Source organism: Balaenoptera borealis (genome assembly GCF_965194805.1).
Source record: "Balaenoptera borealis genome assembly, chromosome: 5".
Taxonomy (NCBI): domain Eukaryota; kingdom Metazoa; phylum Chordata; class Mammalia; order Artiodactyla; family Balaenopteridae; genus Balaenoptera; species Balaenoptera borealis.
In genome coordinates, this window is record NC_138862.1 from 70,709,106 (window position 1) to 70,735,080 (window position 25,975).

Sequence of the window (25,975 nt, forward strand, 5' to 3'; positions counted from 1 at the left end):
GAACTTAGATTTTTGCCTCTCTGAGGTTTGCCAAATGTGAAGCTCACTGTTTCACACTTGATCTTGACCTTGCACCAACTCAATTACACTGTACCCAAGGGAATTGTGTGTATGTGTATGTGTATGTGTTTTCTGAGGAACTCCAGGGAGAGTCATAGGAAGGGGTGTGTCTTCCAGGCAAGCACAGTGCAGTTTTACACATCAGCAATGCAAGGGAGAATTCAGTCAATGATGCTCAATGACTCTGAATAGGTATGACAGACAATGCAGGCGGGCAATTATTCAGAATTCTGAACAGCTATGGTTTCAAAACCCTTCCAAAATGACAGAAGGAATTTTTTTTCTCTTTTCAAGGATTATGCTGGAAGAAATAAGTCTTACAGACTAGTGGTGTGAGGAGACCGCTTCTCGTGTTAGAAGTACTAGAATAACAACTGGGAAGGCAACTTTATCAAGCTTTAGTCACAAAACAAACAAACAGGTAAGCAGAACCATGCATTAGGCATGCTAAAAATATCAACTATAATAAACATAATGCATAACATTAAATTGTCTTTTAAAATCTAGTGGTATGTCTAACAAGTTCTATGTTCACAAAACCCATGCAGAAATAAAGACTTTTTAAGCATGAAGGGGGAAGACAATTATGTCAATTTTTAAAATCACGAATTTAAATAATTTTACAGAAATTACTTAAAAATCAATATTAAACCATCTCTGGAAATACACTCCATACCTTTATCAGGATAAATAAACACATAGTTCTAGCTGGCACGTACAAACCAAGAATGTGCGTTGATGTGGTTCACAAAGGATCAAGTTTCAGGTTCATGTGCTATCTTATCATGTTGATTCTATAATCTTTTAACCACTTTCCAAATGCTGCACATTTAAGTTATTTCTAGGTTGTCATGAGCACCAACAATGCAGCTGTGAGACTCTTGTACATACTTACGGTTTGTTGTTTGCTTTAGGGTTGTTTCCTTGAGATACAATCCCCCTAAGTAGATTTACTAAGTCAGAGCAATTAGACAGTTTTCTATTTCTTGTTACATCTTGAAAGCTCACTCTCCAGAAAGAATGAACCAGAGGGACTTCCAGCTACCGCAATGTAAAGAGGTCAGTGAATCCTCTCCGGTAAGAGACAGGTATACAACTAGACAAGATCATCAAAAACAATCACTTGGGGCTCTAGAAATTTACCAAACGGAGACAACAAACCAGGAAGTGTTTATTTTTTCAAAAACTGCTGGAGCTGAGGGTAAGAACAGTGAGAGTCTACAGCCTTCTTCCTGGGCTGCTCCCACCCCCACCCCAGTTCTTACCAGCATGGAGCTGGCCTGTGTCCGTGTGGCCCAGGAGGCTTCCACCCTCTGCCAGCAGATCTGTGTGTGGCTTGGGAAGCACAGTCGAAGCTGCAGCTCTCCAGTCTCCCCGGCTTTGACTTTTGTCAGTCTCTCTGAGGCTCCCCAAGCAAGGGAATGCGGGGAGATGTAGTCCTTCTGCAGCTCTCTGATTTCTAGGATCTTCCCATTAAATTTCTGGCTCTTCCACTGCTCACCCTAGCTGGGTCTGCTCCCTCAGGCTAGCAAAGCTGAGGATCTCCCCATTCCATTTTCTACTTTGCTCACCACATTGAGCTTATAAAGGCACAACCCACAAGTTTGCTCCCTCTGGCAGCAAAACTGCTGATTTCTGAAGAAATCATGGCCAAAAACCTCCCAAATTTGATGAAAAACTTTAATCAATGGATCCAAAAGGAATGAATCCATCGACATTGCTTCCAGCAATGTGTACATATACCCGATTACCACTGACCTGCTATTTTTTATCTAAATTTTTGACAGCTTAACAGATATGAAATATCTCAATGGTGGTTTAAATTGGACTCATTTAATCAGTACCATGGCCTAGTTCATAATAGACACTGGCCCCAAGCAGCATACACTTTGTGTAGTGGTTAAGAACACAGGTTCTAAAGTGAGATGGACCTGGGTTCAAATTCTAGCTGTCTCCTATCCTGAGCAAGTGTTTAACTTCCCTAAGCCTCACCTTTGTCATCTGGAAAAAGGTAACAACAATGCCTAGATCTGAGCTGAGCTGAGTTAATCCGTGTTAACTGATTATCTCTGTGCCAGGCACCTGGGACAGACTCAATCAATGTTGCCTATTTTTAGCTACAAACAGCATTCAACACTTAACCATGAAAGTTACTTTGTTGAATGCACAGTGAACGAGTCTGGTTTTTCAAATGTAAACTGCGTGTTCATCTCTTCCGACCTCTCTTTAGTAGAATCTGGATTTTGACCTTCCTGTCTTTAAAAATAATATGCTTTGGAAGGTATGCTTTTATCAGTTGTGTTTGTCAGAATAATTGTTTCCTTCTGTGACACTGTGCTGTGCGAATGTTTTTTATTTCTGTTTAATCAGATCCTTTTTGTCTTTGATGATGTCTTCAGTAGTCAGAACTCTCTCTCTTGCGCAGCTGTTATAAATAAGGAATTTGTGGCTATATAAGGTATCAAATATGGCCCCAAGTTAATTTTTTGATCCATTTGCTCTCAACAATATTTATTCAATAGTGACTTGATTCTTATTATTTTACAGCATCTGGTTTGTCACACATTAGGTTCTTATAATAGTTGAACTCTTTCTATTCTACTTTACCTGTCAATGTTTAAAATTTTTAGCCAATATTTGTACAACTGCTCATCAATTTAATTAGCCTTTACTGAGTGTCTGTCGAAGCCATGTACTGTGTGGGAATATTGCTGATGAATACAAGGTAGAAAGACATGGTTTGTAACTCAAGGAAGCTCACAGACTGGAGGCAAAGCGATAAAACTAGTATTTCTTCTCCTTAAGATAGGCAAACGACAAGCAGGCCTGAAGAGAAATGTGTAAACAAATGTATAAAACAATGTGATAAGTGTTTATACCACTAGTGTGACTCAAATGTTATGCTTGCACAGGAGAGGAAATCAGGGAATCCTTCTCAGAGGGGGGTCTGAAAAGTCAAATGGATTTTAAACCGTAAGTCGGCGTTTTTCAGATGGAAGCGGGGTGTGATGCAATGTGCAAAGTCAGGTCAGGAAGGAATAAAGAACATGATGTTTTTGGGGCACGTGTCTGGGTATAGCTGGACATATGTACATGGCAGCTGTCATGAGAAAAGTGGCCAGGAAGGTAGGGCAGGGCAGGGTTGCCAAGAATCTTGCAAATCACACCGGGATGGAGGTAATAGATTCCAACGAAGGTTTTTAAGTAAGAGAGACATGATGAGAGTTTTATTTTAGAAAGATCATTCAGTGGACAATGAAAAGGAGAAACAGGATATGGGAGAATCTGGAGGCTGGAGATGAGTGGGGAGATTAACAAGAGTCTGGGCACCAGATGATAAGGGTCTGAACCAAGGTGAAGGCAGCAAGGATGGAGGAGATGGAGGGGTTTACAAGAGTTCGGGACATTTCTAAGATAGGGCAGCTTCAATGATTAAACGTTGCAAACTGACCACACATCTCTCCTGATAACCCACTGAGAAAACAGAAAAGGCATTAAATAGGCATAAACCTACAAACACAAGGAGAATGAGAGAGGAAAGATAAAAACAAGTCTTGGAAGGTGGAGCAGTGACGGAGGAGTGGTAACAGACAGCAGAGCCGAGGAGGGCCAACTCTAGGGCCCACAGAGAGGGTGCCAGCAATGAGCAGCCCAATGCACCCCAGTAGACCTCACAAAGTTCAGGACCAGGAAGTACCCGCCCTTGGGAAGTGATACGGTGCAGGGGACTTGTTGCAAGACTGTATATGAACCAGTTGGACGTCAAGTTCCTTTCCTCTGGCCATGCAGCTAGGAAATAACTCCCTCTTTGCCTGACCCCCTCCCCAAGGTATGTGAGGGTTCCTCTGAAGAAATCAAACCAGAGAGGGCCTGAACTTGGAACACCAGGCATAGCAAAGAGTGGGGGGAATGGAGCTAGAAACTGGGGAATTCAATGAAGTCTCTATCCTAAAGAGTGGGAGGCCCCCAACTTCCTTTTGTCACCTGGCTCCCTGAATACAAACAGCCATATGGGGGACCCCCAGGCAAGAGATTAAAGGACTTTTCTCTGGAGGAAACCTCTAGCTAATCACATTTGGGGATCCTCCCATGAAAAAGCCAGCTTCTTGATCATTCTACAGTGAGGTGCCCCAACCAATAAGCTCTGCCCAGGATGCAGGTCTTCTAAACAGCTTTTCACTACTTACTTTTGAATAGGAAAAGAAATCAAAAGATCAACAGACATTTTAGTTAAGCCAATATAAAAGAGAGAGTGAGACCAAGCCAAAGAGAAAAGAATCTAAAGAACATAGGGCAGAAGAAGACTTTAAAGGGAGAATAAGTAATATTACCAGAAAAATAAGATAAGCGTTATACCTATAAATCAAGAATGAGATGATGTTCAACATTTTTTTAAAAAGATAAAGACAAATCAGGTTACAACCAAGAGCTCTTGGAAATTCAGAACAGGAGAGCTGTGGCATAGACTCATTGTTGTTACCCAATCTCCCCTTCCTCCTTAGGGAAAAAAAAAAAAACCCACAGGATTTCATGTGAAGCAGCAATAAAGCCAGCTATAAAGACATTTCCCAGCCTCTGAGAATACCTAGAAAGGCTAGCGAATCAAGTTCAGAGCTATATAGCCAGGGACAACACTCAAAATGATATGTCAGAGCAGTCTAGTGGGGACACCACAGTGGCATGCACCAAGGTCTAGACACTTCTGACCCGGAAAAGCCCTGATGGTAGAGACAGGAATGTAGTCATCCTGCAGCCACTATCATGCTTCCAGAGAGTTCCTCAAAGTCCCCATTTCTTCAGGCTCCCAGTTCCCAGTATATGGAGGGCTCATCTAATTAGCCGAGCCTTGGTCCCGTGCCTGAACTCTGGCTGCAGGAGGGGCGGGAAAACTGAGTATCTGACATTTTCAGTTTTAAGAGTGAAAGGCTTGCTGTGCCTCCCACCAAGACTCATAACACTGGAAATTCTTCAAACACAGGGAGGTCATTCAAGGCTGAGTAGGGGAAAAAAAAAAGACGAAAGTCTACCATGATATCACACCCAACAAATCTTGTCCCCTGGATCTGACAGAGAAGTGTGATAGAGGAATTCCAAGAGAACAGCTTTGTAGCAGACCGAAAGAACTGACAGACTAGAGTGGATCAGGATAAGAGTCATAGGACAGAGGGGGAAAAAAACAAATGGATATGATAAATTTCTGAAGAATTCGAGCATTTGGAAAATAACATTGAGAGGCGTTTGCCATATCTGCCAGAACATCTAGAAAAAAATGATGACACAAAACCAAGCAAATAAAAAACCAAGGCTATTATTAACCCCAGGAAACAGAAAAAGTTGGACAAAAAAGGAAATGTAATCATAGCATAATATATGGCTCAGAGTTAAGCAATATTTACTTAATCATGATAATATGAATACTAGCTATTAGATTAATTTAAAAACTGTGATGTAATTATACTGGGGACATTGGATGAGAAATCAAGAGTGGCATAAATGAGCTAGTCTTCATTTATCATAATAGGAAATCAAGAGATGATACCTGAAACTGACATATCAAGAAGTAGCAATACAAATATATTATCTACGAACATGAAGGTTAACAGAAGAAGCAACTTTTTGGTTGAAAGTGGGATTTTCTGGGAGCGGGACTAGGGGAGGCAGAAGAGTCAGAGGGATGGTATGGAAGAGTGGAAACTACTATCTCTGATTATGTGACTTTTCACTCCACTTGGCTTATTAAACTGTACTCACTACTTTGACAAAAATAACATAATTTTTAAATTTTTAATAATGCTCCTACCATTAAAAACCACCCACTAATTTGGAGGTAAAGAAGGAAAAGCAGGTGTACGGAAGAACGTAAAGCATTTATTTTTGAACATCTCCTTCTGTGTCGCCTGTCTCCTCCTCTCTGCCCACACTTGTCTGTACAGATCTCAGGAAGCAGGTTAATGGGCTTCAAATACAGGGAGACCTGGGTGTGATGTCCAGCTGTGCAAGGTATCAGCTCTGAGCATAGTGTTGGTATCATCTCTGTGACCTCACTGGGACTCAGGGTTTTCACTGGTAAAATAGAAAATGCTAATATCTATTATATTACATGCAATAATATATGTAAAGCACCTAGAATATGGAAGACTAAAAAATTCTGAGTTCTCTCTTTCTCTCGGAATTTCTCATGCCCCAGAAGCCTCCCTTTGAGAGTCTCTCCCTGTGTCTCTGTGCCTACAGATCTGAGGGAGCAAAGAAAAGCTGTGCTCCTAAAGCACATCTTCTTTCTCTCCATTCCCTCCTGCCGGGTTTGGGAGATTCACCTTCCAGAGACAAAAGACACTGAGTCCTTGCCAGGCAGTTTGTCAAAACACATCTCCACTTCTCTTGAAAGGAGAAACTGGTTTCATTCATGTTGGCTGATTTTTGAGTAAAATGAAATAAATATTTGATTATTAGCCATGGCTCCCAGTTCTAACACACAGGAGTACATAGAAATTTCTGTTTAAAATTAACTATCTATACCAGAGTAGAATTACAAATTCAACTGATATCTGACCATAACTTTTAAAAGTAAATACCAAACAAAATTGACAAGGATTTTAAACCCAGCTATAAAATGAACTAAGGACTTGAAAGAGGGTGGTGATAACTGAGTAGTCACCCAAATTAGGAGGCCCCATGTGATTCCCAAGCACCCACCTTCTCTACTCGGCCTGGGCTGATTACTGGGCTCAGGGATGAGTTGCCCTCCGCAGGCTCCCCCAGGCCGAGCCCCTTCACTTCTGGAACTCGCCATGTTCCCATGGGGCCCCTGCCCCTCCCAGGAGGCAGTAGGCCATCCGTCAGAGCCTTCAGGAGGGAAGGAAGCAGGAGACCTGCGGTCCAAGAGGAAGCTCTCTTGGAGGGTTTGCTTGGTGGCCTTCTTGGTCTTCCCCTTCTCATTCTCTGGGATCCCGTGGCTCTCTCCTCCCCCGGGCTGGCTACTCTCAAGCTTCCTGGTTAGCTGGAGGAGCTGATCCATGTCCTTGGTGAATTCTAGCAGAGTGCCCTCAGAGAGGTTCCAGGCAACGCCCTCCGAGCCACAGCTGGGAGCCTTCTCCAGGAGCAGGTGCTCAGAGCAGTGGGGAGCTCCCAGGCCCTCCCCGGGCACCGACTCAGGCACCTGTGGGAGGCTGCAGGCGCCCATGGACAGGGAGAAGTAAGAGTAGTCCACCGCGATGTATGTCAGCATGAAGTTGATGGTGACGATGGGGGCCAGGACGTTTACCTGACCCACAAGGACAAAGGCCATGGTCACCAAGCTGGTCAGGCAGATGGCAGCTACGGGTGTTTTACTTGGCCCTTTCTGCAGAAACAAAAATAACATGCAAGACCATGAAATTTCAGAAGAAAATCACAGTATATGATAGAAACAACTCATAATGACTCAGCCACTTCTCCCACGTGACTCTTGGTGTGTTAATAACTGTTCATCTACAAACTTGGGATAATGACATCCGACCCACGGGGTTATTGTGAGATCCGAGCTAATGCACATAAAATGCTTGACGCGGCCCTGGCACACAGTGGGCACCCAACACATCCAACAGGCATTAACTGTATTAGTAACTATTAATATGGGACAATACTATAGAACATGGATTTCACAAATATTTCTCCTTTCGTCTTTCATTGGGTTTAACACCAGCCTTGGAAATCAAAGAAGTGCAAAATTGATTCTTCCCATGCTTTAATGGAGAAAATGACCTTAAGGGGAGTGGCAGCAGAATCATTGGTGGCTGAGGTGGGGGAGTTCTGATACTAAACATGCACACGCATGTTCTCATACACACACATTTATGTGCATCAGTTATTAATGGAGGGGAGTATGGTGACTTTCAGAAGGACAGGAGTGGAGAAAATGCATTAACTCCATATAACCTGTCACTCCACAGAAGCTATTCCTTACAGTCACCGACACAGTTCTTGGGCCAGAAGCAATAGTCGCTTCTCAGTCCTTATCTTCTTTGGCCTAAGGATTACATTTGACCCAGCTGCTCACTCCCTGGTCTCCTCGCTTCTCTTGGTTCGTCTCCTTGTCATTGACTGCTCCTTAGTCTCTGTCGCTGGCCACTCCACATCTCTGAAATCTGCATTTAGAGCAATCCCCAGCTCCAACCTCAGTCTATGTTCCCTTCTCTTCTCTGTCTATGTTCCTTCTCTAGGATTTCAATCAGGCTCGTGGCTTTAAATACTAGCTTAATGCTCTCAGCTCCCAAATTTGAATCTCCAGCCTTAAATGTTCCCCTGAAATCCAGACTTAAATATTCAACTATCTGCTCAACATTTCCGGTTGATGTCTAATAGGATCTCAAACCTAATATTTCCAAAACCAAACTGCTGATCCTCCAATGTCCTGCCTGTCAAATCTACTCCTCTGCATTTTCTCCACCTCAGAAAATGGCCACTCCATCCTTCTAGTTGCTCAGTCAAGCAAAATTCTTGATGCCTCTTCTCACTCACTCATTCTCCTCCAGTAAATACTGTCAGTCTTACACTCAGGATAGACACAGGATCTAACCACTGCTCCCATCTCCTTTATACTAGCACTCTGTGATGGAAGGGGCAGGCACGTCAGCCACTTTCAGATCTGACCTGTGGACCTCCCAGGTATGTTCCTCCAAGCGCGTTCCCCTTACTGAGGGTTGGAACAGAGTGCAATCTTCAAAGTCACAAGATGAAGATAGTGAAGTCATCATGGCCTGAGTCTCTGAGGATCAGAGGCCCTGTTGACTTGAAACACCTTCCCTAGAACCTCAGAGTAAAATTTTTTCTAGAAAAATGAGTAAAAATACATTTTATTGTTTCTGAAAATTACATTTTGGGGTATATTTGCTACAGCTATTTAGCACACTCTAACAATAAAACTACCAAGGATAAAGTAAATCCTCATAAACTAACAAAAACTTAAAAGGACGGTCTTAGGTAAGCGGAAGGAGGTCTTAGGTAAACTGTAGGAGATGCAAGTGGTCCAGGAAAGGACTTTGACAAGGGTGGGTTGGAAAGTGATAAAACAGTCACACATGAACTTCTGTTACCAAAAGACACCATAAAGAAAAGTGAAGTCACAGAATGGGAGAAGATATTTGTGACACATGTAACTGACAAAGGGTAATCCAGAATATACAAAGAATCCCTACAAAATAACTAGAAGACAGACAACCCACTAAAAAAAATGTGCAAAAGAATGTCTATTAAACATATGAAAGATGCCCAACCTCATCAGTAATCAGGGAAATGCAAATTAAAACTACAGTGAGATACCATTAAACACCCACCAGATTGGCAAAAATTAAAACATCTAATAATCTCAAGTATTGGCAAGAACACAGAGGAATGGGAACACTCACTCACTGCTGATATGAGTGTAAATTAACACAACTACTTTGGAAAAAGAGTTTGGTGTTATCTAGTAAGTGAAGATATACACACCTTACAATTGAGCAATTCCACTAATGGGCGGGTACACGGTCTGGAAGAACTCCATACGTGAACCAGTCTACTACAAGAATGTTTGCTGCAGTCTGCAACAGTCCCAAATTGGGACATATCATGACAGCAAGATGAGTAAATAAACTGCAGCAAATGAGGAAATGTTATATAGAGATGATAATAAACAAGCCACTGTTATAAGCAAAAACACGGATAAATCACATACACATAATGATGCATGAAAGAAGCATGCCACATTTATATAAAGTTTAAAAAACAGGCAACACTGAACTAGGATGTAATCCAGAGTTGGCAAACCATGGCCCCTGGGCCAGATCTGGCCACCATCTGTTTATGTATGCCCACGAGCTAAAGATGGTTTTACATTTTTAAAGAGTTAGGAAAAAAATCAAAGAAGAGTAATATTTTGTGACACCTGAAAATTACATGAAATTCTAATTTCAGTGTCCACAAATAGAGTTTTATTGGAAGACAGCCACACTTACCCCGTTAGGTATTGTCTGTGGCAACTTTTGAGCTACAACAGCAGAGCTGAGTAGTTGTGACAGAGACCATAGGGCCTGCAAAGCCTAAAATATTTACTATTTGGCCCTTTTCAGAAAAAGTTTCCGGAGTAAAACCACAGAGAAAGCAAGGAAATTATCACAGGAGTATGGATAGCAGCGTCCACAGTGAGAGGGATGGGGCTCTGACCAGAGAGGGTATGTGGAGGGTGGCATCACGGGCTGGCAGTGTTCTTGGGTGGAGGTTACACGATGTTCACTTCATAGTCATTGTTTAAGCTGTTTATATTGGTTTTATGCCCTTTTCCGTATGCTGAATATACCTCAAACATTTTTTAAAGTCTCCTCTCTCCCCCATTAAAAGAAAAAATGTACTAGTAAAAATTAATCATATGTAAAGAAGCTTTGACAAAAAATATTCCTCCAAAAGGCATGTGACGACTAGAGAAAATATTTGTAACACATGTAACAAAGAAACAGCATCTGTCAATTCAGAAGAAAAAGACGAACAATCACAGAAACAAAAAAATATGCAAATGACTCTTAGGGGAAAAGGTGTTCAACACCTTTCCTAAGAAGGGTAATGCAGATCACAAGTATCTTAAGATGCCATGTCTCACCGCACAACTGGCAAAAATTCATATCTGACACTGAGCCGTAGACGGGCTCATCTGACACTGTGGTGCTCAGGCACGAGTGCAAATGGCGAGCCACACGCCCTGTGTCCAGATACGCACAGTTATAAACCAAGCTCATAACCATGAAATCAAGCATGTTCTGTCTTCCTTCCTCGGCAAATACACCTTCAGGACGATGGGGAAGGCCAGGTTCAAGTGTAGAGTTCTTGCACTCCCCGGAGCTCCTCACTGCAGGATCCAGCTCACAGCCCACCCCCAACTCTTGTCTTCCTAGACCACACTGCAGGGTGGGCTCACACCCACATGTGGATTCTCAGCCCACACCCTATAGCCCTAAAACGGACAGGCTCAGGGAAGATGCCCTGGCAGACCCTGCATTTACGCTGGGGGACATCTGGGAAGGAAATTCCAGCGTGTAGGATACCTGGACCATGGTCTAGGAGGTGGGTATGGGATCTAGAAGGGCAGGTCCCCTTGACCTCATGAATTTCTTAAGAGACCAGAACAGAGTCCTATAAGGCAGGGTCTTTTGGCCTGAATCTAACAGTCATGATGGCTATTGGGAAACAGTAACTCTCATACATTGCTGGTAGAAGTACAAAACGATACAAATTCCATGGAAGGTGTTTTGGCAATATCTATTAATGTTAAAAATACATTTTACCCTTTGATCAGCAAACCCACCTATGAAAATTTATCCTGTATCTAATTGCACATGTACAAAATTGTACACATACACACACACACACACACACACGAGTATCCTTTGTAGCACTGTTTACTGGAAGCCATACTATCTATAGGGAACTGGTTAATAAACTATGGCATATACACATGATGGAAAAAGAATGAGAAAGTTCTCTCTATATTTATGTGAAAAGATAGATTTCCAAGCTATATTATATGAAGAAAAGCAAGGTATAGAACAATGTATATAGAACACAATCTTTTTTTTTTTAAACATCTTTATTGGAGTATAATTGCTTTACAGTGGTATGTTAGTTTCTGCTGTATAACAAAGTGAACCAGCTATACGTATACATATATATATCCTCATATCTCCTCCCTCTTGCATCTCCCTTCCACCCTCCCTATCCCACCCCTCTAGGTGGTCACAAAGCACCGAGCTGATCTCCCTGTGCTATGCGGCTGCTTCCCACTAGCTACATTTTACATTTGGTAGTGTATATATGTCAATACCACTCTCTCACTTCATCCCAGCTTACCCTTCCCCCTCCCCGTGTCCTCAAGTCCATTCTCTACGTCTGCGTCTTTATTCCTGTCCTGCCCCTAGGTTCTTCAGAACCATTTTTTTTTTAAGATGCCATATATATGTGTTAGCATACGGTATTTGTTTTTCTCTTTCTGACTTACTTCACTCTGTATGACAAGACTCTAGGTCCATCCACCTCACTACAAATAACTCAATTTTATTTCTCAATTTTATGGCTGAGTAATATTCCATTGTATATATGTGCCACATCTTCTTTATCCATTCATCTGTCGATGGACACCTAGGTTGTTTCCATGTCCTGGCTATTGTAAATAGTGCTGCAATGAACATTGTGGTACATGACTCTTTTTGAATTATGGTTTTCTCAGGGTATATGCCCATAAGTGGGATGGCTGGGTCGTATGGTAGTTCTATTTTTTGTTTCTTAAGGAACCTCCATACTGTTCTCCATAGTGGCTGTATCAATTTACATTCCCACCAACAGTGCAAGAGGGTAGAACACAATCTTTGTAAAAATAGAAGAGAGAAGGATTCCTAAAAAACTAATAAAACCAGATACTGGTAAGGCATGGGCACAGATGAAGAAAGAGTAGGAAGACTCAAGACAGGAGCAAAAATTCTCAGGGTGCCTTTTATATCATTTTTAGTTTTGAACCCTGTACACATATTATCTAATAAAAAATAAATGAAATTAAAATAAAATAAAAGGCATATACCACATGGAAGGTACTAGAGATGACAGTCATTTGTCCTACCCGCCCACGCTGACTGGTGGATAAGAAGTGGAAGAAGGTAAAGGGAGGAATTAAAGGTGACTTGTAACTATGTGGCCCCAAACAAGAGGGGGGATGGGCACGGGAAGGGGGTGGGGAGGACCCCTGTGGTGCGCCAACAACACAGAAATCAACTACAGCTTGCAAAACACATGATTGGGAAGTGGGGTTCTGTTTCTTTCTCCTGTCACCCCTTCGGTTTTAGGAACGTCTCATTTGATTGTTCCATGACTCAACCAAGTTGTATTAGGGTTTGGGCCGTGATGACTAACAGAGAGCCCAGAGACCAGAGGTGTGAGAAGTCATCCTAAAGCAACCCCAAAGGGAAGGTGAACCTCCAGGATACAGTTAGAACTGCAAGGACCAGCTCCCCTCCTCACCAAGAGATTCTTCCCTCTAGGCTAACCTTGGAGGATCCAGAATTTATTTTTATTAAAGGTTGTGGCACTCCCTCTCCCTGCTGTGCAGGGTCCACAGTGCTACGGTGACGGTTAGCTAACCCAGCGCTAAAGGGCCCTGGGTGGTTGTGACATTGACAGACACTTTGTCCATTGGCCCCAGACTAAAGTAGCCAGAGGACAGGAGTGCATTCTTGTTTCTCCGCACCAGAAACGGACCAGCGGCTCTTATCAGAAAGACTTAAGCAATTTATTGGCCAACGATCAGGTTAGTGGCAAAATGTACACTTCTCAAAGAAAAGGTCACTCACCCCTTGCCCCAGACAGGCCAGCGCAGGAATCACTTTCTCCTGGGCAATGCACTGCAGGATCCGGGGTGCTCCGTACAGGCCTCCCATACAGGAGGCCAGGGACGAGATGTATAAGCCCAAAAGGAACAGGAAGCCCACCAGGGACACCTATATGAGGAAGCAGTTTCATTATCCAGTGTCAGAACCTGCTTACGTACCTTTCTCTCCCCTGGCACCCGCCCACCCACACCCCATCTGACCATACATCCTCTAGATTCAACATCCCGGATATATTTCCAATACCCCAGCCCCATCCCACTTCCTTGGCGCTGCTACCATTTGAGTTTGACCCACCATCACTTCTTGTATGGACTACACAGAGGTTCTGAAACTTGAGTGTGCGTCAGATTCATCCGGAGTGCTTGTTAAAACACAGATTTCTGGACCTTACCTCAGAGTTTCTGATTCAGTAGGTCTGGGGTAGGGCCCCAAATCTGGATTTCTAACAAGTGCCCAGGTGATGCTGATGCAGATGGTCTGGGGACAATCCTTTGAGAACCACCAACAACAACAATGCTAAGTGGCTACGCTCTGTCCCCAAGCCTCTGCCAGTGTGACCTAAATGCACATCTGATCATAATGCCCCTGCCATAAAAATACCAATGGCTCTCCACCCCCCTGACACACCTAGCTCTTCCTGGTCTGTGACTCTTCCAGCCCCACACCCTGCACACTCAGAGTCTATCAGCATGATTTCTCTGCCTGCTGGAACCCTCTGTCCACACTCCTAATCTACTCATTGTCTGTCTCTTAAACTCCCAACTGTGCTTCAAGGCTCAGCACCAATCTCCGCTCCTCCATGAGGCCACCCGCAGCCCGTTACCAGGTGTGCCTGGCGCTCCTCAGGGCTCCGCTGCACCTCGGCGTGAGGTTGGGGAGCCCCGGGCACGCCATCGCTTCCACTGGCCTCATTTCCGCAGGGCTCCTGTCTGGTTCATCCTGGTCCACTTGGTGCCAACACAGAAATATAAATGCTGAGCAAGAGAATGAGATCCAGGACCCACATGGCCCAGAAGGCACCAACAACAGATAGAATAAGAGAGGGCAGAGTTGTTCTGCTTGGTGTCGCCTCGCACAGATCAGTACTGCTGGCCATGCAGCTGTGTCCCGCACTGTCTGTCAAGAATCTCTCTCTCTCTCCTGAGCTGGACCTCATCTGTACCCGCACGGAAGTCTCTCTCTTTTCTTGAGTATTTGAGGTACCTTCTCCTTTCTACTTTACTTTAGGCAAATGCCCCGAACCGTGTACTCTAAGTGCTTAATTGTCCAACTATCACAGCTGGGTTAGATTTCATTTTCAGTTTTGTTACTTACACCCTTCTCCATGAAGACTCTCCTCACCCCAGTTTTTACTTCCTTGCTTTAGCAATGCACTGGGTCAGTGGCATCAAGCTATATTGAACACTGGCTAGACCTCTTTCCTGGCCCATAAATTATCACCAGAAACCTGCATTAGCCAGGATTCTTGACTGGAAATATTTTTTTTTAACAAAAATTTTTTAAACTGTATTTTAATTAATTTTTTTTTTTTTGGCTGAGTCGGGCCTTAGTTGCGGCACACGGGATCTGTCGTTGCAGCACACAGGCTTCTCTCTAGCTGTGGCATGCAGGTTTTCTCTCCCTAGTTGTGGCACGTGGGCTCCAGGGTGTGTGGGCTCTGTAGTTTGCAGAGCGTGAGCTCAGTAGTTGTGGCACGCAGGCTTAGTTGCCCCGCAGCATGTGGGATCTTAGCTCCCCGACCAGGAATCGAACCCACGTCCCCTGCATTGGAAGGCGGATTCTTTACCCCTGGACCACCAGAGAAGTCCCTGGAAATATTTTTTTAAGAATATATTTGTAGGATACTAGAGGGTCACAGGATCGATCATCAGGAGACTTGGGTAAAGGCTTGGGTAAAGGCAAGACCCAAGGCTGGAGGCACATTCAGACTCCTGAACAGGAGCAGTCTGACCAAGCTGCGACCAGCACCTGCTGCCCTAAAGATGAATTCTCACCATCCCTTTATCTTTGCCTCATTCATTACATTTGGAGCATCTGATGGGCCCAGCCTCAGTCTCATGCCCTACCAGGGCCACAAAGGGACAGGTAAGTGAGAGTCTGGTCATTTGGACTCCTATAATATTAAATGGGGCTCACTCCCTTCAAGACCCCACCCAGGGGGAATAACCCCCAAATGGTCACGGAGGACAGAAGTTTGATGGACAAGACTAAGGTCCACTATAGAGCCTACATTTTCCTTAATTCAGTGTGGATGACTTCTCCCTAAATGCATGACCTCATCTTCATCCCCAATAAATCTCTCCTCTTTTCTTCAATGTCATGGGTATCTTACGACTATCCCACTCACACCCTTTTTACCACTTTACTCCTAGAAGAAATTAACGTCATCTAACGTTTCCCTCACTTTATTTGTATGCTCCAATGGCATGTTATTTCCTACCCTGTAGTACAGTTAATTATGCTCATGGCCCATCTTGCCAGGGTGCCATAAACTCCTGATTCTCATGCATCTTGGCCCCTCCCTGCCACACCTGAGTCTGGCACACAGGGTTCAGCAAATGCCCGCTGAAGTCATAAAGCTTCACGACTTCACTGTGACTCGTGCCCTGGATGTCTTATAAAATTGTCAAATAAACTGGTCCCAGTATCAATCCCTGATCCATCCTGAGATACAATCATTCATCTGTAACCTTTGTTTCTGTCTTCTCTGTCTGTTGACTTTTTTTTTTCCAAGGGACTCTGTGATGAAATTTTATCAAAAGCTTTTTTTTGAAAATCTGACCTAGTAGTTCTACACTCTGGCTATACACGAGTCACCCCAGAAATTCTGCTTTAATTAGTATATGGGACACAGACATGGTTGATTTTTCAAAAGGCCTCCAGTGATTCTAATGTGCAGTGAGGGTGAAAGCCACTGGGCATGGTACACTGTCTTCACTGCATCCTCCCCTCAGAGAATTCTCCAGCACAGGCAGGCGTGGTATTTCCTTGCAGAAATTGTACTGCTTCTTATCCAAAAGGTTATATACATTTGAGTTTAAAAAAAATTCTTGGGACTTCCCTGGTGGTAGAGTGGTTAGGAATCCGCTCGCCAATGCAGGGGACACGGGCTCGAGCCCTGGCCCGGGAAGCTCCCGCATGCCGCGGAGCAGCTAAGCCCGTGCGCCACAACTACTGAGCCTGCGCTCTAGAGCCCGCGAGCCACAACAACTGAGCCCGTGTGCCACAACTACTGAAGCCCGCGTGCCTAGAGACCGTGCTCCGCAACAAGAGAAGCCACCGCAATAAGAAGCCTGCGCACTGCAACAAAGAGTAGCCCCCGCTCACCACAACTAGAGAAAGCCCGCACATAGCAACAAAGACTCAACGCAGCCAAAAATAAATAAATAATTTTTTTTAAAAAATTATTTTTCAGGGACTTCCCTGGTGGTCCACAGTGGTTAAGACTCAGTCTTGCAATGCAGGGGACACCGGTTCAACCCCTGGTCGGGGGAACTAAGATCCCACATGCTACAGGGCAACTAAGCCTGCACGCCACAACCAGAGAGCCCACGTGCCGCAACTACAGAGCCCACACACTCTGGAGCCTGCATGCCACAACCAGAGTCTGCGTGCTGCAACTGATAAGCCCACGTGCTCTGGAGCCTGCGTGCCACAACTAAGACCCGACACAGACAAAAAAATAATAACAATAAAAATAAATAAATAAATAAATATGTAAAAATAATTCTTTTTCATTTATAGCCTGCCCATTTGCAGTGGACATGAGTGGGAAGAAGACTGCCCAGGCTGGCATCCTTCAGTGATGGAACTGACCAGAGGAAGTCTCTGGCAACGTGACATTGTGACATGGTGACCTCCATCCTGGCCAGCCTCCCCACAAATGCTCCCCAGGATCCCTGCAGAGCCCTGGGGCTGAGGGCCAGAGGGACAACTGTCCAGGTGTCAATTGTGGACTTATGTCCAGTTTGTCAATTGTGTTTAGAACGGCCTGCTCACTTGCCACTCTTTTATATAAAACTGTTATTCAGTCAATTTTCTGAAAAGTAAATGAAATGTTGGTCCTCGTGGTTGGATATATTATAACAACTCCATTCTCTCTCTCTCTTCCACCTGAGTCCTGCCCCTTCCTTTCTCTCATCCATCCACCCATGTAGGGAGCATTTCCTGAGGACCGCGTAGATACCTGGCATAGGGCAAGGTTTTACAAGTACAACAGTAAACTCCACAGCTTTGCTCCCAGCCGCACAGAATGTAATCATTTTCTCTATTTGTATGGGGCTGTAAACTTGTTACCTGTGCCAGTGGAGGTGGAAGTTAAGAATCTATTTGAGCAGATGTGTGTCAACAGTTCTTCAGGAAAAAAATGTGCCCTTCTGTCATCCACCGGTGTGAGTCACCACAAAAAGCTGTCTTTCTAAAATATTATCTGGGGTGTGAACTACCCTAATTTCTCTTTTTGTAACTACTGATGAAAATCATTAATTCGTCTCTCTGCTCTTGGTATTTGATCCCAGCTCCAGTCATTTGATTGGAGCTCCAGTCACTGAGAGAGCCCACCAACCTACTGGCTGCTCTCTTCTCTTGAAGGACTGAATTTAAAGTCATTTCCAAGGTACTCACTCTGCCTCACCTAATTCCTGTGGCCCCTTGACATTACTGAGGAGTACATCCTGACACCTGTACGATCCCAAATGTACGACTATGGCGATGCCTCAGCAGTTCCCTCTTTCTGGAGACATGAGTTTTCTAATACTGTCCTCATTCCATGAGTTGACCAACGTCGCAACTTTCAGGCAGGTTTTCTCTCTCACTTGATAGACACTTTCCAGAAGGAAACAAAGTTGGCTTCACTTCCTGAGAGGCAGAGCTGTGTCCATGATGGAGAGCAGAGGACAGGCAGGCGGGGCTGGGCGGCGGATGCTGGGCTGGGCTCAACCCCCCCAGCCACGAGCCCTGCCTCACCCCGACTTCCCAGGCGTAGCTTGTGAACGTGGGAAGCCGTGACTGTCTAATCCAAGGGTGATGAGAGTTTTCCCCGCAGGATACCTCATGTTTCACAAACATGCTTTGAGCGTACTGTTCCTACTTAGTCTGTTCTTATTTTGCTAGTTAGCAAGCCCCAGGGCTCCTAAAATACTTGGTCTTTTTGATGTGTAATAAACATTTTTTCTTGGGCTGCATACAAGTTTATTCTGAAAAAATTATTCAATCTATTTAATTTTACCCCTACTAATACCTGCTCTTTATACAACTCCTTTTTCTATAACCGAATAACACTGGGATTGACGCTTTGGGGGCTTTTCCTATTCAGTTAAACATGTGGATTCATAGGAAAAAATATCCCCACCCCAAAATGTGTCCTATCTGTAAGGGTATCCCCACAAGGAGTTTGTAGGGAGTCAAAATGTAATAAGCACCTACTATGCACCAGGTATTGTGCTTTACACAGACTACCTCAGAGCCACCTTGACATACTCAGGGTTTTTTAGAAAGTGTAACATTAGTGAGACTGACACCCAACATCCAGGAAAAAGTTCCTCTGGGGTAGGGATATAAAGTGAAAAGAAACTTCTGAGAGAAACCATGGGCTGGGAAGCCAAATAATTAGAAATAGATCAGAGAAGCTGCAGGAAACCCAGCAAGAAACAGATGAACTGACCAGCTGCAGGTCAGTGGAAAGGAATCCAGGGCAGCCAGCGGCCACTGAAGATAATTGTTCTGGCAGAAAAAGCTCGCGAGAAAGAGAGGGACGTGCTCAGAGGAGCTTCATGAGGAGGAACGCCAAGGGGCAGGATGCTGGAGGTCCGTGCCCAGCCCTCGGGGCACACAGACCAGACGGAAGAGGCCTTGCTTCCTCGGGCCCAGGAGAGCTCAGAGAGGGGCCAGGTCAGAACCCAGGCCACAGCTAAGATGTGAGGGAGAGATGAGCAGTTTATTAAAACCACATCAGGGTGGCAGGTTGTGTCAAGGGACCACAGGAGGCCACACCTGTACCTGCCAGCCTCTCATGCTGCACCCTCCCATCCTCCAGGTGCCATGAGTACAACTGTCTGTGGCCCAACTTACTGCCCAAGTATAGTCCCTGCTACTGCAGCCTGGTCAGTCCCAAGGAGGGATGCTGAAGGCAAGAAAGGAGAAAAGCCGGGTTTCATGGCTTTGGGGGGAAAATCCCACATGGTCCCCTTTGTAGGGGTACCACAGGGGGCAGCGCATCAGGGCGCTTCTGTTGTGAAGCTGCCCTGGCTGGTTCCGTCTCTGTTCCCTCACTTGCTGCGCTGGCCCCTGCTTGCTACTGACAATCAAGAACACTATCTTTTCTTTCTTTCATAGGTTTTACAACAGCCTGTTCCGGGAAACAGTCTCCTGTCCTCTCCAAAAACCAACTGTCCACCTCTCACCCGGTATGCACGTAGTGACATTCCCACACGCATTTGCCAGGCACGGTTTGGCAGGTGTCTCCAACCCCAGAAGGGCTTGCCTGCCTAGCTGTTTTAGTGCCTGGGACAGGTGGCATTTCAAACAAACTCCACCCCCTCCCTGACCCCATTCGCGAGTCTATTATTAGTGGTGGAATCTCCACCCACGAAGTCTCCCCTGCGCTGTCCGTGGAGACGTTCTTACTCGCTTGCTGTTGTGGCCTTCCTCGGACACAGGCTGCCCATGCTCCCACACACCCGCTCTTAGCTTCCCTGCAAAGCAGGGGAAGGAGCGGGGAGAGGAGACCCCGCCCAGGGATCACTGGCCTCCCTCCATCCAGATCAGAGTCTCTGGTGGTTGAAGGGACCTCTGTGGGGGAATCCACGGGAAGAACCGGCTCGTGAAGGGGCAGAGCTAGCTAGCCACTGGCACGGTGCAGACAGCAGCCGGCAGCTCCCTCGGGCCAAGGCCCAGCTGCTCCTGGAGGCCTTTAATCCCTCTGATGCGGCCAAGCTTTTCATTCCACAGTTAGAGAAGAGGCCCCTGGGAGATGAAACTCAAGATGGCAGCGAGCACGGAGGTATAAATGGGGGAAGCTGATGTTGATTCCTCCCCTGAGAGTAAACCTTGCTCGCCTCGGGGGGTCTAAGACCTTGGGCCCTGGGAGGTGGGTGTCAGCGCTCTCACTACCCGAACTGCTCCCCCTTTTAAAACCTGCTTACACGGTAAGGCCAAGACCCCCCCATCCCCCAAAAACAAATATCACCTTGACACCGGCGTCTACATGCCTGAAAAAGAAACCTGTGGTAATGTGAAAATCAAGCCCAAACGTAGCTGTAAAATGTAAGTTCAGAGCTTCCGGCCCCAGGCTGCCCCAAGCAGTGCCCTTCCATGTATCTGCAAGGCTGCTTCGCAAAGCCTCACACCAGAGAAAAGGGTACTTTCTCCTACATATGAGCAGTGATACTCAGGAGTTAACTGAGTGAGAAAACCTCCCTAGCCTGGCGCATCTCTCTGATACATGACAGGAATCTCAGGGCCCACTTTCCCCCCAGGGAACTGAAGGGAAGATAGGAGTTTTTGGGGATTTCCAGAAGAATGTGTGGAAGTCTTATTCTCCTGGGTTCTAGAGATGCCAAGTGAGTGTCCTTGACTGTCACATGACCTCCAGCCTGTTACAGGGCTGCTGTGGAACATCAGGAATTCGCTAATCTTCTGCGGGCAGGGTGCAGGGCTCAGGAAACAAAGACACTGCAGCCAAATCCAGCCGGGGCCACCTCCCTGGGGAGCCCGAGGGGACAAGGGGCCTCCAGCCCTGCCTCTCACCGCCCTTCACCTTGGCGCTGGGCTTCCGCCACCTGCCTCCACCTTGCCACCCTCTTTTCCATCCATCAGCCTCCTCCTTCTTACCCGTTTCCTGCAAGTAGCACTTCCTGCTTGTGGTGGAAGGGGAGGCTACCGGCAAAAATGAAGGGCTGTTGGAGCTGGGGATTTCGGGGGACCAGATTGTTTCTGCCCTGATTTTCGACATGAAGGGATGCTTGTGTCCCCATTACTTAGCACCTGCATGCATGTGCCTTTTCAGGTGTTGTTACCCGGGTCTAGGGATCCATACGAAGGACCTGTATCTTCCCCATGGTTTTGGCCGCCGTACTTCAGTCCTGAGCCCGAGACTACGTGGATCCCCAGGCAGGGCTGCAAGGGGGAGGCAGCCACTGCTGCTCAGAGCCGATCAATGACCCGCAGCCTGAGCCTGTCGGGCAGTGCAGGACTCACCCACCTTTTCTGCTATCAGGAAGTCATAGCGCAGGGCCCCTCGGGTGCAGATGGCGCCCAGCAGGAGGACAAAGACGATGTACAGAAACCACCTGCAAGAAACCCAAGAGCGGAGCAGAGCTGCCACCTGCCCTTGCCCAACCCCGTCCCAACCCACCCCACCCCACCCAGCCTACGGGTTCCCGAGGAGACCTGTCCCAGAGGACAGAGAAAGGCCCATCATGAAGCCTCCCCAGCTTGTCTGGGGGGCACTTCCAGTACTTTTTCTCCTCTGGCATATTCCATATATATATATATACACACACACACACACACACACACACATATATAAACGTATCATTGTTTTGCCTCTTTCTTACATCACAGAGATTGCTGGGGGTGAGCAGCGGCCCACCAGGCCTCTAGGTGGCCAGGATGCAGCCCGGGGCTGACTGGCGGCCCTGCACCCCATTATCCTGCAGCAGAACAAGCTGATCATCTTGCAGGCCTCGGAGTCCTGCTGTTCCTTGGCCCCCAGGTGACAGAGAGCCAAGTCGAATGTGAAAGGCCAGCAGGGACCTGGCTCTGCCCTCAGAAGCCCTGTGACCTCGATCAAGTCACATGATCCCTGTGGCCTCATCCCCATCTGGACAGCGGGAGGATGGGCGAAAGGCTCCTCCCGGGACCTCCCAGCTGTGACCAAAAACGAGATAGGGCTCTTTCTTTCCCTTCCTGCCTGACACCCAACCTTCTCTCTGTCAGCCTCATTTTCTTCCCGACGAGATCACCTTATTTAGCGCAAAATAGAGACAGGTGCTGTGTACCTGGCTAGAAGCAACAGTGCCATCATGACAAGCTAAAAGCAAACTCAGCATCGGTGAAACAGACACAGTAATATTGTTTAAAACATCACAGTTAAAATAATACAGGCACTTTAACCCTCTTGGGCCCTTGTCATGTCTGGGATCTCATTACCTTTCACGCCTACCCAGTGAAGGCAGAGGAGCTTCTTCCCGTGTACAGAGAGAAAACAGAAGATTCTAGAAGGTCAGAAACAGACCCAAGGCACCCAGCCTGCTTGCGTGGGTGGCAGAGTGCGAACTAAAACAGGGACGCCTGACAGCCTTGGGGCAGCGCCAGGGAGGCGAGCCGGGGGAAGAGGAGAGTCAGCCTCTGAGTCCCTACTACGTGCTGTCACACAGCACCTCCTCCACAATCTATGGGGCACACATGCTCTCATTACCTCCATTTTACAGAGAAGAAAAAGGAGGCTCAGAAAGCTAAGTAAATTGCCTGAAGTCACACAGCCAATCAGCGGCAGGGCTGGGATGTAAATCGTAGTCTGTCTGATCGCAAAATTCTTCCTCTTTATATTCCCTGCAATGACCCTGGAAACTCAACGGTTACAAAATGCCCAAGTTCAAAATGGGGGTGGGGGAGGGGGAGGGACAGGAGTCTGAGGAAAAAGGAAAGAAAGGATTTCATTTTGGTTAACAACCCTCCTCCGTGCTGCATTCCCAGGCAGCGGGTAGGAAAGGGCAATCGTCTGAACCCACCAGACGTGAATTTTCCAGCTGGCTGAGTGTTAAAAGGAGGATTGGAATATAGAATAGATAGGTCACAGTTGGGGCACTCTTAGAACAAAAGGAGCAATCCCCTCTTTTGCCTGGGGTTCTCTCTCCCTCTCTCCAGCTGATTGCCACGAGGGGAACTTACGAGATGCCAACAGCTGCTAAGGAGCCCAGGGGGATGCTGGCAGCAGGTTCCCTGAGGTCGCCCCCCATGTTGAAGCCGGCCATGACTCCTGAAAGACACCCAGATGGGAGAGAAGGGTGAGCTGCATACGCCACGAATCATCTGCCCCTCCTCGGGGCCCTCTCCTGGAAGGGATCCCAGGGCAAGCCCTCCCATATGCAGCTCTGCAAACTGTACTTCTCAATCTCCCCTGGCAACTGGGGAGGCATCCTCGAGGCATGAAAGGGACCTTTGTGGGTTGGGTGAGTTCGGAGGAAAGCCCTATTGGCTACAAAAGCATCTTATGGCTCAGTGCAAAGTAATGAGGGCCAGGGAGGTGTCTGGCAGGCCACACAAAGGTCCCAAGGCCACATGCTGAGCTCTGAGCTCTGCTTTCCAGATGGACAACATCCAGGAGAGGCTCAGCCTTAGCAAAGTGCCCACCACTGCCTGCTCAGCAGAGTTCCCTTCCTCTGCTGCCCACAGACTACACTGGGGTTCAGGCGTCCCAGGGGCAGGTCTCAACCAATATCCAGAGCCAGCTACCATGTTCAAAGCTCCTGAGCTGCCAAAGGGCTGTAAACAAACACCAAAGAACCATCCTGACGCTACCAACACGGAGTGGCAAGCTCCTTTTCATCATGGACTCTATTCCCCATGAACACTCATGAAAAGCAGTTAGTCAGTCACAATAAGGAGGGACAGCACAGTGCGGGACGGTGAGGACATCGCTTCAGTCCAAACACACACACACAGGAAACCAACAAGACAATGTGTTCTGAGCATCACATGTGGGTCCAGCCCACATGTGCTCTACAAGCCCACAGGAGTGGGTGCATCTTCAATGTGGCCTTGAAGGAAGATTCGCAAGGGCTTAGGGAGAGGAATGGGTCTAACCCCGTCATTACAGATTTATGAACCCTTTGAACCTGACAGAGCCTGTGTTAAGCACTCTTCATGCATTTTTTATCTTGTTTAATCCTCACAACAACCACATCAGAAAAGTAGAATTATTTCCCCAATTTTATAGAAAAGGAAACCAGTGCTCAAAGAGGTTAATTAAAATAGCCTACACACATTTAGTAAGTGGCAAAGCTAAGATTCAACCCTGGTCTGTGTGATTCCAAAAATTGTACTCTTAACGCCCTTGCTATAATGCTTGAGGGAACTCAAGTGCAGTGGAGTGAAGTGAAAGTTTGGGCCCAGAAAGTTAAAGCAGAGCTATTTCAAAGAGTACTGTGAATGTTGGACCAAGGCGGGGACCTGCATAAACTTTGACCCAGCAATTCCACTACTAGGGTTGTATCCTAAGTAAACAGTCAAGGATATGAGTAAAGATTTATCCAAAAATGTTCATAAATGCTTGTTTATAATAGTGAAAATTATAAACAACCTAATGTCTAAAAATAGAGGATTGGCTAAGTAAGTGATGATACATCTTTCAGTAAATACCAGGTCACCATTATTGTCAGGGATATGTTGTGACATGAAAAGAGATTTCAAAGCTATTGTTTCCATTTCAGAGTCATATTCTAAAGGAGGACATATGGTATGATGCTATTGTTATAAAAGAAAAAAACAGATAAATAGATGTGTAGAAAAATGAAAAAGGAGCTAGAACATGTTTCAAAATCTTAACAATGTTATTGCTGGGTGATGGAAAAACAGATCATTTTCTATTTTATTGTCTATCTCTACTTCCTTAATTTTCTATAGTGATCATTTTGAAATAAGGGAAAAGTAATTCTTAAAGGTCTTTTTGTTTAAAATAGCATGCTAGGCACATTTTCTTTCTTCTCATTCCCCTCCCTCCCAAGATCCTATAAAAAAGGGTAGTTAAGGGGAAAAATGGATACATGCCTATAAGCAAAGAGGATTAGGAGGGGGAGCCTTAAGTAGATGAAAAGTTTCTACAAATGTCTCGAACATAGAAAATAGAGAAAATGATACAGAGTAAAAGGGAAGGAAAAGAAAGCCTTGGAATGTTTCTCTAGAAGATCTAAATAAACTGCCCAAGGAAAACCAGGGCTGCTAGTGTGGCTGTTCACATGCCAAATGAAGCCCTCCTCAAGAGCCAGCCACACCCACAAATGTGCTGCAGTCAGCTCTCCCATGAAGGAAGAACCCCATCAGGGAAACAGACCCACATACACTATATATAGCAGGGGATCCACACCAGCAACCAAAGATCGCCAAGTGTGTAACAAAAACCAGCAACAAATACATGCATGATAAAAACAGAACAACCTGGGCTGGAAGAAACATATAAATCAGGACCCAGAAGAGAATTTTGAAGAAAACACTAATTAGTGGCCCCAGACACATCCAAGAAGAATACTCTACCTATAAAGTGAGATGCTATGAAAAACAAAAAATAATCTAAGAACAAGAAAGAAGTTTTGGAAACTAAAAACATGATCACTAAAACAAAAAATGCAGTGGAAGATCTAGAAGATAAAGTTAAGTAAATACCCCAGAATTTAGAACAGAAAAATAAAGGGGTAGAAATTTTGAGCAAAGAATAGGAGAAATAGAGGAGAAATCTTGGCGTTACAACATCCAACTAACAGGAGGTCCAGAAAGAGAGAACAGAGAAAATAAAAGAAAATAACCAGGTAAACAAT

General features: G+C 45.7%; 1 protein-coding gene across 13 annotated transcripts in view; it reads right to left on the reverse strand.

Moving 5' to 3' along the window:
* SLC12A8 (solute carrier family 12 member 8) overlaps positions 1 to 25,975 on the reverse strand; it is a 142,997-nt gene that overhangs the window by 16,684 nt on the left and 100,338 nt on the right. For all 13 annotated transcript variants that reach the window (XR_014244747.1, XM_082392298.1, XM_082392289.1 and 10 more), the window contains 4 exons: positions 23,334 to 23,421; positions 21,643 to 21,730; positions 13,404 to 13,550; positions 6,754 to 7,399 (listed from right to left, as the gene is read on the reverse strand). Coding sequence is in view for 12 of the 13 variants with exons in the window: in XM_082392298.1 (XP_082248424.1) it covers positions 6,754 to 7,399; positions 13,404 to 13,550; positions 21,643 to 21,730; positions 23,334 to 23,421 (969 nt within the window). In the remaining variant the exon portion in view is untranslated. The remainder of the gene's footprint in view (positions 1 to 6,753; positions 7,400 to 13,403; positions 13,551 to 21,642; positions 21,731 to 23,333; positions 23,422 to 25,975) is intronic.